General features: G+C 42.8%; 1 protein-coding gene across 1 annotated transcript in view; it reads right to left on the reverse strand.

Annotated features, from left to right (window-relative positions):
• LOC126285349 (pacifastin-like protease inhibitor cvp4) overlaps nt 1-17,197 on the reverse strand; it is a 119,906-nt gene that overhangs the window by 36,187 nt on the left and 66,522 nt on the right. The window contains exon 2 of the mRNA XM_049984666.1: nt 14,246-14,437. Within this exon, the coding sequence (XP_049840623.1) occupies nt 14,246-14,437 (192 nt within the window). The remainder of the gene's footprint in view (nt 1-14,245; nt 14,438-17,197) is intronic.

Below are 17,197 nucleotides of genomic sequence, written 5' to 3' on the forward strand. Positions count from 1 at the left end.
AAAATAAAAACTGTTTTATTTGCAACGATTAGCTACACCTTACAGCTACTTCTTTACACAGTCGCCGCTCAGATTTAGACATCTGTCTTAACGTTGTACCAACTTTTCAATTCCCTCGTTATCTAAGACAGACACGAGTGCTTTCCGACGATTTTCTTCTCTGGACTGCAGCTCGGTGTCTGTGTCAAAATATTGTCTTTATAGCCAGCCGTTCATTTGAGCAGAGATGGACCTCAGCGGTAGCCAATTACGGGCTGTATTTTGGGTAATAATAATAATAATGTCGTGTGACTAGGGCATTCCGTCGGGTAGACCGTTCGCCTGGTGCAAGTCTTTCGATTTGACGCCACTTAGGCCACTTGCGCGTCAATGGGGGTGAAATAATGATGATAACACAACACCCAGTCCCTGAGAGGAGGAAATCTCCGGCCTAGCCGGGAATCTAACCCGGGCCGTTAGGATGGACAGTCTGTCGCGCTGACCACGCAGCTACTGGGGGCGGACAGTATTGTGGGTGATCAAACACGTCCCGTCGAGGACGCTCCAGGAGCATCTTCATTGCCCCTGCAGAGTGCGACCGAGAATTGTCGTGTAGGACGAACCGCACGACGCTAATGTTATGTGGATTGGGTAGCTTCAGGAGAAATTTTCGCCAGGGGCGCATACTCGGCGGGAGACGCTAATTTCTAGCCATCTTTACGTTCTCACTGTGAACTCATCTGTGCAAAGCATCATCAGATTTTCACAGAATTTTCCATTTCGCGACCTGTCGTTCCTTCTTTTCCGAATAACCCTCGTATTACGATGCCGCAGGGGATTGTCTTAGGACCGTTGCTACTCACAATATACATAAATGACCTTATGGATGACATGGCAAGTTCACTAAGGCTTTTTCCGGGTGATGCTGTGGTATATCGAGCGGTTGTAACAATGGAAAATTGTACTGAAATGCAGGAGGATTTGAAGCGAATTGATGCATAGTGCAAGAAATGGCAATTGAATCTCAGTGTAGACAAGTGTAATGTGCTGCGAATAGATGGAAAGAAAGATCCCTTATCATTTAGCTACAATATAGCAGGTAACCAACTGGAAGCAGTTAATTCCATAACCTATTTGGGAGTACGCGTTAGGAGTGATTTAAAAAGGAATGATCATGTAAAGCTGATAGTCGGTAAAGCAGATACCAGATTGAGATTCTTTGGAAGAATCCTAAAGAAATGCAATCCGAAAACAAAGGAAGTAGGTTACAGTGCGCTTGTTCGCCCACTATTTGAATACTGCTCACAAGGGAACCTCACCATCGCACCCCTCTCAGATTTAGTTATAAGTTGGCACAGGCATAGGTCTTGAAAAACTGAACACAGATCAATCGAGAAAACAGGAAGAAGTTGTGTGAAACTATGAAAAAAATATGCAAAATATACATACTGAGTAGTCCATCAGCACAGTATGCAACATTAAGAAAGGTCTGACCTACGGAGCGCAGTGGACCCGTGGCAGCTGCGGAACGACAGGTCCTTGGTTCAAATATTCTCTAAAGTGAAAAGTTTAATTTTTTATTTTCAGACAATTATCAAAGTTCAGGCACTCACACGTAATCAACTTCGCTCTCCAAAGTTCCAGGACATGTTCAGATTTGCTTGGACATATGCAGGATTTGACGGTCTACACACGGAAACATTTGAAAACGTAAAAAAACATATGTTTTGAGAGAGCACAGGGAAAACTGTGCGACTGTGAAACTGTTGCATTTATTTGTTGCAGTTTATGTGACAAACTCTTATTTTTCATCACTTTTTTGGGAGTGATCATCACATCCACAAGAAAACCTAAATCGGGCAAGGTAGGAGAATCTTTTTACCCATTCGCCAAGTGTGCAAGTTAGGTGGGTCGACAACATATTCCTGTCATGTGACGCTCATCCCGTCACCAGTGTCGTATAGAATGTATCAGACCCGTTTTCCTGTGGAGGAATCGGTTGACCTATGACCTTGTGATCAAATGTTTTCGGTTCCTATTAGAGACGCACGTCCTTTCGTCTACTAATCGCACGGTTTTGCGGTGCGGTCGCAAAACACAGACACTAAACTTATTACAGTGAACAGAGACATCAATGAATGAACGGACAGATCGTAACTTCGCGAAAATAAAGAAAGCAAAATTTTCACGCAGGGAAAGACTCGAACCAAGGACCTCTCGCTGCGCAGCTGCCCACTATAACCACAGGACCACGGTGCTCCTCAGCTCAGCTTATCCTTTATGTTGCCTACCTTGCTCACGGACTATTCAGTTTGTATATTTTGCTGACTTTTTTCGTAGTTCCACACAAATTATTCCTGTTTTCTCAATTGATCTGTGTTCAGTTTTTCAAGGCCTATCCACTGTGTCAATTTATAACTAAATCCGAGGGGGGTGCGATGAGTTGGTTGGTTATTTGGTTATTTGGGTCTCATAGGATTAGGGAAGGATGGGGAAGGAAGTCGGCCGTGCACTTTCAAAGGAACCATCCCGGCATTTGCATGGAGCGATTTAGGAAAATCACGGAAAACCTAAATCAGGATGGCCGGACGCGGGATTGAACCGTCGTCCTTCTGAATGGGTGCGATGAGGAGGTTCCCTTGTCAGCAGTGTAGGATCCGTACCAGATAGGGTTGATAGAAGAGATAGAGATGATCCAACGGAGAGCAGCGCGCTTCGTTACAGGATCATTCAGTAATCGCGAAACCGTTACGGAGAAGATAGATAAACTCCAGTGGAAGGCTCTATAGGAGAGACGCTCAGTAGCACGGTACGGGCTTTTGTTGAAGTTTCGAGAACATACCTTCACCGAGGAGTCAAGCAGTATATTGCTGCCTCCTACGTTTATCTCACGAAAAGACCATGAGGTACCCTCATCCACATGGATGTAGATGCAGATGATGAACAGAGTACAGCAGTGGCACAGGGTACCCTCAGCCACGCAGCGTACGGTGGATGGGTGAAGCCAAAGTCTGCGACGCCCCGATAGGTCCGCAGCCTTGAAACGGTCGCAGCCCGTCAGGCTGGGGCCGAGCCGCTTTACGTCAGCAGCGGGTCCCCCCTGGCCACAGTAACGCGGCTCAATTGGCGGTCATTTGCGTCGGCGGTCCAGGAGAGGTGCGACTGGGTGGCCGCTCAGTGACGCACAACAGCCAGCGGCGGCTGCCGATGCTGCCGCGCGAGCGAGCGTCTCCTCAAGCCGACAGCAGTTTCTCGAAAACGCTCCTGCAACTGCTTTCGATTTGAGCGTTCTAACGCACACGAAATATGAGGTTTGTCCGGAAAATACGCATAAAAGTTTAATAATAACTTTATTTTACAATTATTCGGGTATTTCAATATGGTCTCCTTCAAAGTACTCGCCCTAAGACACTTCTGCCAACGCCGTTTCCACTGTTGATAACGTTGCTGAAAGTCTGCAGTTGTCATGTTGTTCAGTTGACGTGTCGTTTTCGCCGTGATGGCTTCCACATCTGCCAAGTGCCGCCCCCGAAGCACCATTTTGCATTTCGGAAACATGAAGATGGTGGTGGTGGTGGTTAGTGTTTAACGTCCCGTCGACAACGAGGTCATTAGAGACGGAGCGCAAGCTCTGGTTAGGGAAGGATTGGGAAGGAAATCGGCCGTGCCCTTTCAAAGGAACCATCCCGGCATTTGCCTGAAACGATTTAGGGAAATCACGGAAAACCTAAATCAGGATGGCCTGAAACGGCATTGAACCGTCGTTCTCCCGAGTGCGAGTCCAGTTTGGAACATGAAGAAGTCACACGGAGCTAAATCGGGTGAATAAGGAGGGTGATCTGTCACGGTGACTGAGCCTCGGGCCAAAAACTCGCGCACAATGAGCGACATGTGAGCGGGCGCATTGTCGTGATGAAGGATCCACCTGCCCCCTTTTGCCAACTCCGGTCGAACTCGGGCCACACGAGCTCTCAGACGTGTCAGAACTTCAACGTACAAATTTCCTTTCACTCTCTGGCCGGGAGGGACAAATACCTTGTGAACAGTGCCCCTAGAATCAAAGAAAACAATCAACATTGTCTTCACGTTGGACCTTGATTTTCGCGACTTTTTTGTTCTCGGTTCTCCTGCTAGCTTCCATTCCTTGCTTTGCGATTTGAGCTCCACATCGAAAACTAGGACTCGTCTCCAGTGATGACTCGGTTGAGAAAGTCCCCTCATTCCTCTGTTTCCAACCAATCCTCACAGCACTCAACCCCCTTTTGCTTTCTGTTCTGGCGTCAAGGGCTTCGGTACGATTTTCGCACACAACTTCTTCATTTCAAGTTTTTGTGTCAAGATTTCGTGGATGATTGTTTTGGGGACTGACAGCCCGTCAGCAAACATTCTGATTGTCAGTCTAGGGTCTTTAAGAACACAAGGCCGAATTCGTTCAACATTTGCATCGGAACTCCATGTCGACGGGCGTCCTGGGCGAGGGTCATCGTTCACTTCTTCTCGGCCATCCCGGAACCTTTTTAACCACTTGTTCACGGTTGGTTCCTTCAGAGAATTGTCTCCGTAAACCTGTTTCAAACACTCGAAAATCTCACGGCCATTCTTGCCTAGCTTTGCAAGAAACGTAATGTTGACGCGCTGTTCCTCAATCAGAGACGGCAGATGTAAAAGGGTAACTGCCAACAAGCTGTCGCACACTCCCACCTCCACGCAGAGTGCTCTGACTCGAACTGAGCGTTGATGGGATTGATTACAGTAGTAGTCCAACCTGGCGGTGACTGCAACTTGTAACATAAGGACATTAATCAACTGTTATACGTATTTACCGGACAAACTTCGTACATGGAATTTACCTCTTTCAAAATAATTGTTAGTGGATTCTGCGACGTACCTCCACCACCCTCCATAAGTTTGCAAACACAACGATGCAGAGCAGGGTGGGAGTGATCTGTGTGAGGTGTTCATTAGAATATACAAAAATATTCTCAAACAATTATTAATAATGACACAGTATTGTACAGAATATTACTGTATACGTTGCAGTCTTCAGTCCAGAGACTGGTTTGATGCAGCTCTCCATGCTGCTCTATCCTGTGCAAGGTTCTTCATCTCCCAGTACCGACTGCAACCTACATCCTTCTGAATCTGTTTAGTCCATTCATCTCTTGGTCTCCCTCTACGATTTTTACCCTCTACACTGCCCTCCAATACTAAATGGGTGATCCCTTGATGCCTCAGAACATGTCCTACCAACCGATCCCTTCTTCTAGTCAAGTTGTGCCACAAACTTCTCTTCTCCCCAATTCTGTTCAATACCTCCTCATTAGTTATGTGATCTACCCATATAATCTTCAGCATTCTTCTGTAGCACCACATTTCGAATGCTTCTATTCTCTTCTTGTCCAAACTATTTATCGTCCATGTTTCACTTCCATACATGGCTACACCCCATACAAATACTTTCAGAAACGACTTCCTGACACTTAAATCTATACTCGATATTAACAAATTCCTCTTCTTCAGAAAAGGTTTCCTTGCCGTTCCCAGTCTACATTTGATATCCTCTCTACTTCGATCATCATCAGTTATTTTGCTCCCCAAATAGCAAAACTCATTTACTACTTGAAGTGTCTCATTTCCTAATCTAATTCCCTCAGCGTCACCCGAGTTAATCCGACTACATTCCATTATCCTCGTTTTGCTTTTGTTGATGTTCATCTTATATCCTCCTTTCAAGACACTGTCCATTCCGTTCAACTGCTCTTCCAAGTCGTTTGCTGTCTCGGCGAACCTCAAAGCTTTTATTGCTTCTCCATGGATTTAGCTCCTACTCCGAATTTTTCTTTTGTTTCCTTCACTACTTGCTCAATATTCAGATTGAATAACATCGGGGAGAGACTGCAACCCTGTCTCACTCCCTTCCCAACCACTACTTCCTCGACTCTTATAACTGCCATCTGGTTTCTGTACAAATTGTAAATAGCCTTTCGCTCTCTGTATTTTACCCCTGCCACCTTACATAATGGAACACGCTGATATTGCTTCGTTTTATACAAAGTGACTGTACTCGCCCAAGCAGATCCACCAAACACTCCAGGTGGCGCCAGCAGAAGGCACGACTGTGTAGATGTACGTCGTTTACAGTTCTGTTCCGTTTGCATAAAGGAAGGACACGCCGCGAATATGGTAATACAAGCAGCGAAAATAACAAAAAATGGTTCAAATGGCTCTGAGCACTATGGGACTTAACATCTGAGGTCATCAATCGTATAGAACTTAGAACTACTTAAACCTAAGGACATTACAGACATTCATGCCCGAGGCAGAATTCGAACCTGCCACCGTAGCGGTCGCACGGTTCAAGACAGAAGCGCCTAGAACCGATAGGCCATAGCGGCCGGCAAAAATAACAGAAAATGGTGTCAGCGTGTCAGAGTGCTTTCTACTGCCACTGAGTTATTTTTTGTTTATTCAGCGCTAGTGTACTCAGTTCAAACGTATGGCCCGTGAGTACCGGGAAACAGTTAAGCAGCTGGACCACAGGCCATATTAAACTCTACAAATAATCCAGATTTGTCAACGTCAGTATGAACAAAAGTCGAGACTTAATCGAGTAACGCCTGTGTGACATGTGAAGCAGCCAGTAAGAGTGTATTGTGTAAAGATTAGCACAGTACGTCTTGAACAAGGGATGTAAATTAGGTCAGCCCCTCCCATCACTGTGATAGCGACGGAGCGTCGGGTCCAGGTGCCATTACGAATGTAGTTCATTGGAAAAATTTCGCATTTCAACAGTAATTTTAATTAGTGTGATGTGTAGTCAGACTGTTGAATTCTGACCTCTCGTTCAGCAGCCACTGCAATCCCAAATTTGTTTCTCCTGTTTCTGTAAGCTGAAAATAACTCTCGCATCATCATACAAGGGATCAGTGCTGGGGTGGAAACTTTCTTAGCCACTTGCGGGTATTAGTTTGTAAAGTCGTTGAGTGGCGCAGAGTCAAATGCATCTTTTAAGCAAAATTAACTCTCTGAAGTTTTGCGAGTCACTCATACTCAAACATGGATACTAACTCCGGTAAATTTTTATAAATAAAAAATTATATATGAATTAAAGTCATTAGCATCTGAGCAAGAAGTTCAGTGGTATTTGTTTAACATCACTTGACAACTCAAGTTTTCTTTCCGAAATTCTTCCAAGAGGGGGAAATATTCGATCTTTTCATCTCTTGCATAGTCTATCAAAAATATTAATTCTCTTCACAGAACTTCCCCTCACGTTGAATATCGTTTCCGTTCTTCTCTGCAGTACTCGATTGTCTTCCTCGAGATTTCCAAAGTTTTCGAGAACCTACGCACATATCACTGGCCAACACTCTCTGTGTAAAACCATCGACTTTTCAACGTGCGGAACCATTCATTCATCTACATCTTCTGGCTTTCCTATTCTTTGCACTTCACTTTGGAACGTCTTGACTGCATGGACTAGACCTATCGTAATTTAGATTTTCTTTTATTTCTTCGACTGCAGAACGCAATCTGTGCTGTTACAATGGGGCGCTGTTTCCAGTATTCTTTTTGTAAGCTGATTAATATTCTAGTTACTTTAACGTAGGTAGACCTGGCTGCTACACAGTAACTTATGTGTAATTGATAAGTTTTATTCAGACATCGTGTTCTTAATAATCTGGCAATCCATGTGGTTAGAGGCTCAAAATAAACTGCTGAGGGTGTTATGGTTCGAGTTTTACAGGTCCAGCATTAATTTGAAGACTGGTGAACACTGGTACAGTATATGGCATAATTATAGAATATTGTCTTATTTTGTTTATTACGTTTCTTTATTCTTCTCTTTAACAGTTTTTCTAGATTTTTTTCTCTTTCATTATCAGCATTATTATTAGCTGAAAAATATCATAAATTCTAAACGTTTTACCACTGCCATCTTATGAATCCCAATGCGTTAATACTGCATTGAAACGGCACTCTTCCCGATACAAACTTTATCAGTAAAAGTACCGCCTAAGATACATGTTTCTTCCATTTCACAAGAAACTCTAAAATAAGGATCATTGCCGGCCGCGGTGGCCGAGCAGTTCTAGGCGCTTCAGTCCGGAACCGTGCGACTGCTACTGTCGCAAGTTCCAATCCTGCCTCGGGCATGGATGTGTGTGGTGTCCTTAGGTTAGTTACGTTTAAGTAGTTCTAAGTTCTAGGGGATTGATGACCTAAGAAGTAAAACCTCATAGTGCTCAGACCAATTTGAACCATTTAAGGTTCATCGACAGGTAAATAATATGATAAATAATAACAGCAGAGTTAAGGATTCAAATCATTCTTAGTACCTTTACTTTCTTTACCATTAACTAAAGAATACTATGTGAGCGACATTGTATTGATAACCTGGTTTTTGATCTTTTTCGGTGACGCGTAGTTACGTATGATAGACTCCTAACACTGGAGATAGAATGAGAACTGAAAACTCAACGACATGTTAAGTTCACACCTGGGCATCAGATGCCTGCAATGTTCCACTCAAATTTGATATTGAAACTAACTGTGACCGTTTACACACAAATGAATGCGCTTGCAACATATCTAAGAAATTGTTTTACTGAAAAAAAAACGTTGTAGAATACTTATAATGCAATGGAGGTAATCACTGTTCCCACGCTGTCTAGATGTAATATTAATGATATTTTCTGTATGATTCAAAATGGTTCAAATGGCTCTAAGCACTATGGGACTTTACATCTGAGGTCATCAGTCCCCTAGACTTAGGACTACTTAAACCTAACTAACATAAGGACATCACACACATCCATGCCCGAGGCAGGATTCGAACCTGCGACCGTAGCAGCAGAGCGGTTCCGCATTGAAGCGCCTAGAACCGCTCCGCCACAGCGGCCGGCTCTGTATGAAATATTGGTAATTTTGTGATGACGTACTGTTTAGTGGATGTCATTAAGAATTTTGTTTGAATAATTTTGGTTAGAAAGAGGAAGAAGTTCTTGAATTTAGGTATGGAGGACCTGTTTTTATGTGTATATCTGTCCATTTGAAGCTTGTAGAATGCACGGACATAGTTTATAGTGTAAATTTAATGCCAACTGAAAGTTTTTATTGTAGTTCTGCATTTATTATTGCTTTAAATATCATTTCCAAGAAGATAATGAGAAATTTAAGTATTTTGCGCACCAGTTTGAACTACTATGAAGGAATACTACATTAAAAAATTCGATAGTTTTTTTTCATAAGAAGGCGTTATGTTTTAAATTAGTTAACAGTAAGCAAACTGTGGTAATTTTGTCAACTCAGTTAGCTTAACAGACACCAAATATTTTTATCAGTTTCCACTTATAAAGGATAATTGAAAATTAACATATTAATCTTGTAAAAAAAGAACGTCAAAAGATATTTCTTTATTGTGTGGCAGAGAATTACGTTTGCTATTAAATGCAAATGATTCAAGTCTGAATAGCACCATATTTTGAAGAACGTAAATGAAAAAAGAAAGAAGATTCACTTGATCACCGCTAGTAAATTTTGGAACACAACAGGTGGTTGAAGGGAACTAGGGGAAGCTAACGTAAACTGACAGTCTCAACACAACTTTTAAAAACTGCGAAAATCTCTGAATTTTTCAGTACAAGTCTTCGAGTATCTACTGGCCTTACATAACGATTTCTGACTTTGAATATTTCATCACTAGTTGTAATAGTAACCAGAGATATGCAGTAAACAAATTTCTCGAATAGACGTGCCATAAGGATAACTCACTAAAACAAAAAAAGAGATATTGTATTTTTGTTCTTGTATCAGGTTTTCCTCCCAACATACCAGCTTATTTAAATATGAATATCAGATAATTTTGAATGTGGTTTTTAGGTTTTATAAAAGATCTATCTTTTATGTTTTGTGAAAGATTAGACACAGCGTTACTGTTGAAAGCTCTTCCTCTGCTATTGCTGCTCTTTCTGCCCGTAGATGCAACCAACTGTATCTGCGTCATGAAGAAATTTTTCTCAGTCTACAGTGGTCACAAAAAGAGTTCGTACTGTGTATTTTCAGTTCGGAAACCAAGGTGTCTTGTCAGCAGGGATGTAGATGAGTATATGATGCGAGTAATGCAGACATTTTGAACAATATGGGAATGTGCAATTAGGTGGAAGAAAGTTGCACGATCTCACGATAGGTTTAGTACATTCTTGCCCAATCACGAAATTATTTTAATCGAACAGGAAGTGTAGTCACTAGCTTGTTTCATCATTACCAGAACGGAAGAGAATGGGCTGGCAGCAGTGCGTTTCCGGTCTTGAGATTCATTTATAAAAATATAAAAGTAGAGCTTAAACGAGGTGAATCGGTAACATAGGAATAGTTTGTAAAATTATTGAAAAGTAAGATTGTACATTGAAGACATAGAAAATGATTATTGAGTTACAAATAAAAAACGTTCGTGGTAAATTTTACAAGAAGTAAGAATTACTTCGCTATTCTAAGTTGTGTAGCGCACTGGAAAAAGTAAATAGGGAGGTAGACGTGGGATGTTCATAGAGTTGGTGGATAGAATCATCGGAAGAGTAAATAGCAAGAGATATGGTACTTGGAATAGTGGTGTATAGAATGGAGGCCAAACAATAGTTATGCAGAAACGGAAAGGAGAAGGGTACCTAATATGAGAAAGGATAGGAAAGCATGTGTTAGATTGTGTAGTAACGGTAAATGTCAGGATGGATTTTGTAGCTGAGAAGGGGAACCTGTGAAAGTTACAATGGATGTCGAAGGTGCCAAGATATAGTCGTAGGCATGGTTTGGTATTGGCAAGACAGCGTTTATGGTTTAATTATTAGTAGAGGGGCTGGCAGTACGGTCAAGGAAGTATGAAGATTTTAATTGACAATGGAGAGGGAGAGGAATTGGATGAGTTGGTAAGGGATCCGAGAGGGGGAGAGAGAGCGGACGTAGTAAGGAAGATGGCGTGCGTGGTGCTAGAATACTTTAAGGTTTTACGAAGCAAAAGAAAAATTCGGAGTAGGTATTAAAATCCATGGAGAAGAAATAAATACTTTGAGGTTCGCCGATGACATTGTAATTCTGTCAGAGGCAGCAAAGGACTTGGAAGAGCAGCTGAGCGGAATGGACAGTGTCTTGAAAGGAGGATATAAGATGAAACTAAACAAAAGCAAAACGAGGGTAATGGACTGTAGTTGAATTAAGTCGGCTAATGAGGAGGGAATTAGATTAGAAAATGAGACTCTTAAAGTAGTAAAGGAGTTTAGCTATTTGGGGAGCAAAATAACTGATGATGCTCGACGTAGAGATGATATAAAATGTAGACTGGGAATGGCGAGGAAAGCGTTTCTGAAAAAGAGTAATTTGTTAATACCGAGTATAGATTTAAGTGTCAGGCATTCGTTTCTGAAAGTATTTGTGTGGTGTGTGGCCATGTATGGAAGTGAAACGTGGACGATAAATAGTCTGGGCAAGAAGAGAATAGAAGGTTTCGAAATGTGGTGCTACAGAAGAATGCTGAAGATTAGATGGGTAGATCACATAACTAATGAGCAGGTATTGAATAGAATTGAGCAGAAGAGGAGTTTGTGGCACAACTTGACTAGAAGAAGGGATCGGTTGGTAGGACATGCCCTGAGGCATCAAGGGGTCACCAGGCTAGTATTGGAGGGCAGCGTGGAGGGTAAAAATCGCAGAGGGAGACCAAGAGATAGTAATGAGCGTATGGCATCGCTGGTCGGGAGAACCCTCGCGGGGCGGTTCGGCCGCCGCTCCAAAAGTTCTTTAACGCCACTACGGCGACTTCCGAGTGAATGAGGATGAAATGATGATGAAAGACACACAACACCCAGTCATATCGAGGCAGAGAAAATCCCTGACCCGGGAATCGAACCCGCGCCCCGTGAGCGGGAACCGAGAACGCTACCGCAAGACCATGAGCCGCAGACACCAAGAGACGAATACACTAAACAGATTCAGAAGGATGTAGGTTGCTGTAAGTACTGGGAGATGAAGATGCTTGCACAGGATAGGGTAGGATGGAGAGCTGCATCAAACCAGTCTCAGGACTGAAGACCACAACAACAACAGCAGTAACATCTGAGTGGAATGGAATTCCACGTGTCGTTGGCACAGTCGAGAGTGGGTCAGATCAATGATGTGTACATAGCAGAATGGTGCACGTATCCATCCATGTTTCTAGCAGTTAGAAGTTTCAGACCATTGTAGGGCTTCTGTTGGATGGTTATTAGTGCGGTTGACATAGCATGTAATGTCCGAGGCTTACAAGGAGAAGGCGCGACTGTGGGGTAGGGGATTTGTCCGAAATTTTGTGTGGTTAAAATATTAGGACGCACTACCCGGTGCCTTATGAGTATAAAATGTTAGTGCAATGCCGAGGCGCCATCTGGCCTAGATGTGCCGGCCGCAGTGGCCGAGCGGTTCTAGGCGCTTCAGTCCGGAACCTCGCTGCTACTACGGTCGCAGGTTCGAATCTTGCCTTGGGCATGGATGTGTGTGATGTCTTTAGGTTGGTTAGGTTTAAGTAGTTCTAAATCTAGGAGACTGATGACGTCAGATGTTAAGTCCCATAGCGCTTAGAGGCAGTTGAGCCATTAGATAAGAGGGTTCAATTTAAAGAGGGAATACATTTTAAAAAAATGGACGTTCGCATGGTAGACTGCCCGCTCGGCCTTATACGTGGCATGCAGGACACCGACGAACGTTCTCTGCAGTGCGGTGAGGCAAAGGATATTTGACGGCTGACGCAACGCATCATGGCCCTCCTCCGACGCACCGACGTATCAACGATCACGACGGACGCTTTGTTTTTCCCTGACGCTGTCTTTTTCCCCTCACAAAAACCTTCGGCAATCCGACGGATTGGAGGACGTGCATCGCACTACGTGCTCTCGCGGACCTTGATATCGGGCATGGACTATTGGCATTATCTACTAGAACAACACGAAATCATCCGACGCCACTGTAAATATAAAACGCATTTTACGAACTTTCTTGGCAGCATGTTTCATAACCCCCCGAAGCGTTGGGCAGTCCCAGGTTTATGTTGTTTCGAGGGATAGGATGTACTCCCAGTGAAGTGACGAGGATGTCACTTCGGCCCTATATTTCTTTCCCTTCTTTTTATATATGATTTTTCTTTCGGGACATTAAAATTAAATGAATAAATAAAAAATTATTGTTACTAAAAAAGAGGAAAAATAGAAGGGAAAAAAGATGTTTAAGGCTCGGACTCCTACGCCAGAGGTCTCGGATTCCATTCCTCCTCCGGCACTTTTATTTCTTGTTACATTTTCTTTTGTTATTCCACCAATTATTCAGAAAGTTTCCCAAACCTACAATATCTTTAACAAATTAGTTACATTATTGAAGAAAAATTATTTTCTTTTTGTCCAACAACACACTTCATGGCAGTGGGTTTTCCATTTTTCCTCGTAAAGTATATGAGGAGAAACATTGGGTTTTTAATCAGAATAGCAAAGTCGATTGGGAAAAATTCAATTTTTATACATATAATAATTATAAACAAGAACCACAATGGTAATTATCGTAAAAACAAACAAAGCAATAGTTTTTGCGACATCTTGAGCAACATATGAAAGCGGATTTTTTACAATCACAGGGCGTTTGCAACAAATCTGTACAAAAACGTGCTCCATTAATATTAACGAAAATGTTTTGAGGTCCTGATAATTTTGAGGCAAACCAGGAATCATGTATCAGAATATTGGTGACGATAATTGATGGTGAATTATAGAATGAATTTTTGTTAGTCTTCCCGGGAATTAATTTCACGATTCTCCTGTAAGAATGCGCTGCATTTTTGCTAGCAACAGAAGAAAAAAATGTGGTGGAGGAGGAATCGAATCCAAGACAAGTGGCATAAAGGTCCGAACGCTAACCATGTAGGCGAAACGGCGGCTCGGCAATGGGCAAACATTTTATACTCATGCGGCACCTAAGAAACTTTGGATCGATTTTTCTCGGAATTTTCCGAGTAGTGCGCCCTACTATAAACCACGTGAGGTGTTAGGGGTCCTCTTTCACCACACAAAACTGCGGACAAATTCCCACGGTCGTGCCGACTCCTTGTTAGTCAGAAGTACTCTAGGATGTTGTCAAGATAGGACGGACTTGGATGTTTAGATAGAAGACGTGGGGTGGAAGCTCTGGAAGATTCGTTGACTGAGGCGACAGTTGGAGAAAGCGCGCTCGCGCCCTGAGAGGCAGGCCTCACCCCTCCTGAAGCGGCGATGTACGGCGGCGGCGGCGGCGGCGGCGGCGGGCGTCGGCAGGTGGCAGAGCCTGGTTGTGCAGGTGGCGCGGCTGCTTAGGCCGCTGCCGGGGCACACGCAGTAGTTGCACGCCCGCCGGAACACCTTCCCGGGCCGGCACGTCTCCTCGTAGGCGCCAAGCGCGTTGCCCGCCACTGTACACACACACAAGTCACCGTGTCACGTCTGTGAAATGGACGCAGCCGCTGCACATCTTACTGGGCAGCTGATGGACGACCCCTCCCCAACGGGCACAGGCACCTCATCAAGCTACATCCACAAAAGTGGCGCAACAACTGCGTATCTTACTGGGCGTCTGCCAGACTCTCCACTGACACAAACAATTCACCAAGCCACATCTAGGAAACGGGTACAGCTGCTGCACATCTTGCTGAGTACCTGTCAGACTCCCCCCTCCCCCACTGTGCACACACAACTCGCCAAGACACATCTACGTCTGTGACATATGAATAAATGTTAAGTGTGAAACTTCGTGGCAGATTAAAACTATGTGCCGGACCGAGACTCGAACTCGAGACCTTTGCCTTTCGCGGGCAAATGCTCTACCAACTGAGCTACCCAAGGACCACTCACGCCCCATCCTCACAGCTTTACTTTTGCGAGCATCACGTCTCCTACCTTCCAAACTTTAGAGAAGCTCACCTGCGAACCTTGCAGAACTAGCACTCCTGAAAGAAAGGACCACTTGCCCGTCAAAGGCAAAGGTCCCAAGTTCGAGTCTCGGTCCGGCACACAGTTTTAATCTGCCACGAAGCTTCATATCAGCCTACAATCCGCTGCAGAGTGAAAATCTCTTTCTGGAAACATCCCCTAGGCTGTAGCTAAGCCATGTCTCCACAATATCCTTTCTTTCAGGAGCTGGTCTATTATAGGTGCAAATGAAACGGACAAGTTGGGGACAACGAAACAAGCAAATACAACTAATAAACATGGGCACGATAGCTATCACCTCAGAATGTATCAGTATCCGTTTTTTGTTGCCTTATGAAGTCTTTAACATTTTTTTATTGTATAAATATTTGCCAGAATATTACCCAGCATATGAATGCAGCGTGAATACCTAATATATTGACATACTTGTGTCATTATTTGATGAACTGTTCACCATTTTGCCAGTAATTTTATTTATATGTTGTTTGCAAATGCTATTAATAATCGGTGCTGGATACATACATATATAAATACATACATACATTAATCCTTGATACATAGATCATGAATACGACATTTCATAATGATGTGGAACGTATTACTTTAAGATAAGTTTTCTTTACCACAAATTAATTAATTAATGTTTTACAGTTACTACTTCATACTAAGAATTCGTTTATTGAGTAGAAGGGGTTGTCATTCAGAGATTCTTTTAATTTGCTTTTAAATGTTGGTTGGCTGTCTGTCAGACTTTTAATATTATTTGGCAAATGACCAAAGATTTTTGAGGCAGCATAATTCACCCCTTTCTCTACAAAAGTGAGATTTAATCCAGAATAGAGACTACCATACTTTCTTGTAGTGTTGCAGCAATACACTTCGCCGTTTTTTTTTTTTTTTTTTTTTTTTTTTTTTTTGAATTGGGATGGATTATGAATGACAAATTTCACAAGAGAATATTTGTATTTATCCGAGTTCCTTAAATAAATGTCTGCAAGGTAATCTTGGCTGGGCTCCAGCTATTATTCTGATTACACGCTTTTGTGCAATGAATACTTTCTCGCTTAGTGACGAATTGCCCCAAAATATGATGCCATATGAAAGCAGTGACTGAAGATAGGTATGGTACGCTAATTTACTGATATGTAACAAAATTTGCAATAACCCTAATAGCATAAGTAGCTGAACCTAACCGTTTCACCAGATCATCGATGCGTTTCTTCCAATTCAATTTCTCATCAATGCGACACCCAGAAATTTTGAGTATTCTACCTTAGCAACGGACTTCCGTTCATAGTCTATATTTATCAATGGTGTTATGCCATTTACTGTACAGAATTGTATAAACTGCGTTTTCCAAAAATTTTGTGAGAGTCCATTTGCATAGAACCACTGAATAATTTTTTGAAAGACATTATTTGCAATTTCATCAGCTGACTCTTGCTTCTTGGGTGTGATTACTATACGCGTATCATCAGCAAAAAGACTTAACTTTGCATCTTCAAGAATACAGAGTGGCAAGTCACTAACATATATTGTAGAGGACAATGGGTTATTTTTAGGAAATATGGTGTGAAATTGTGATGGCAGATTCGATTGAAAGTTTAGAAAGTAATATTTCAGAGCTATATCAGAAATGTAAGGACTATGGTATGAAAATTAGCATCTCAAGTACTTAGGATGCATATTCTCACAGGATGGCAACATAGTGAAAGAACTGGAAGCGAGGTGTAGGAAAGCTAATGCAGTGAGCGCTCAGCTACGATCCACTCTCTTCTGCAAGGAGGAAGTCAGTACCAAGACTAAGTTATCTGTGCACCTCTCAATCTTTCGACCAACTTTGTTGTATGGGAGCGAAAGCTGGGTAGATTCAGGTTACCTTATCAACAAGGTTGAGGTTACGGACATGAAAGTAGCTAGGATGGTTTCAGGTACTAGTAGGTGGGAACAATGGCAGGAGGGTGTCCACAATGAGGAAATCAAAGAAAAACTGGGAATGAACTCTATAGATGTAGCAGTCAGGGCGAACAGGCTTAGATGGTGGGGTCATGTTACCCGCATGGGAGAAGCAAGGTTACCCAAGAGACTCATGGGTTCAGCAGTAGAGGGTAGGAGGAGTCGGGGCAGACCAAGGAGAAGGTACCTGGATTCGGTTAAGAATGATTTTGAAGTAATAGGTTTAACATCAGAAGAGGCACCAATGTTAGCACTGACTAGGGGATCTTGGAGGAATTTGATTAGGG

This window comes from Schistocerca gregaria, chromosome 8 (genome assembly GCF_023897955.1).
Source record: "Schistocerca gregaria isolate iqSchGreg1 chromosome 8, iqSchGreg1.2, whole genome shotgun sequence".
NCBI classification, from domain to species: domain Eukaryota; kingdom Metazoa; phylum Arthropoda; class Insecta; order Orthoptera; family Acrididae; genus Schistocerca; species Schistocerca gregaria.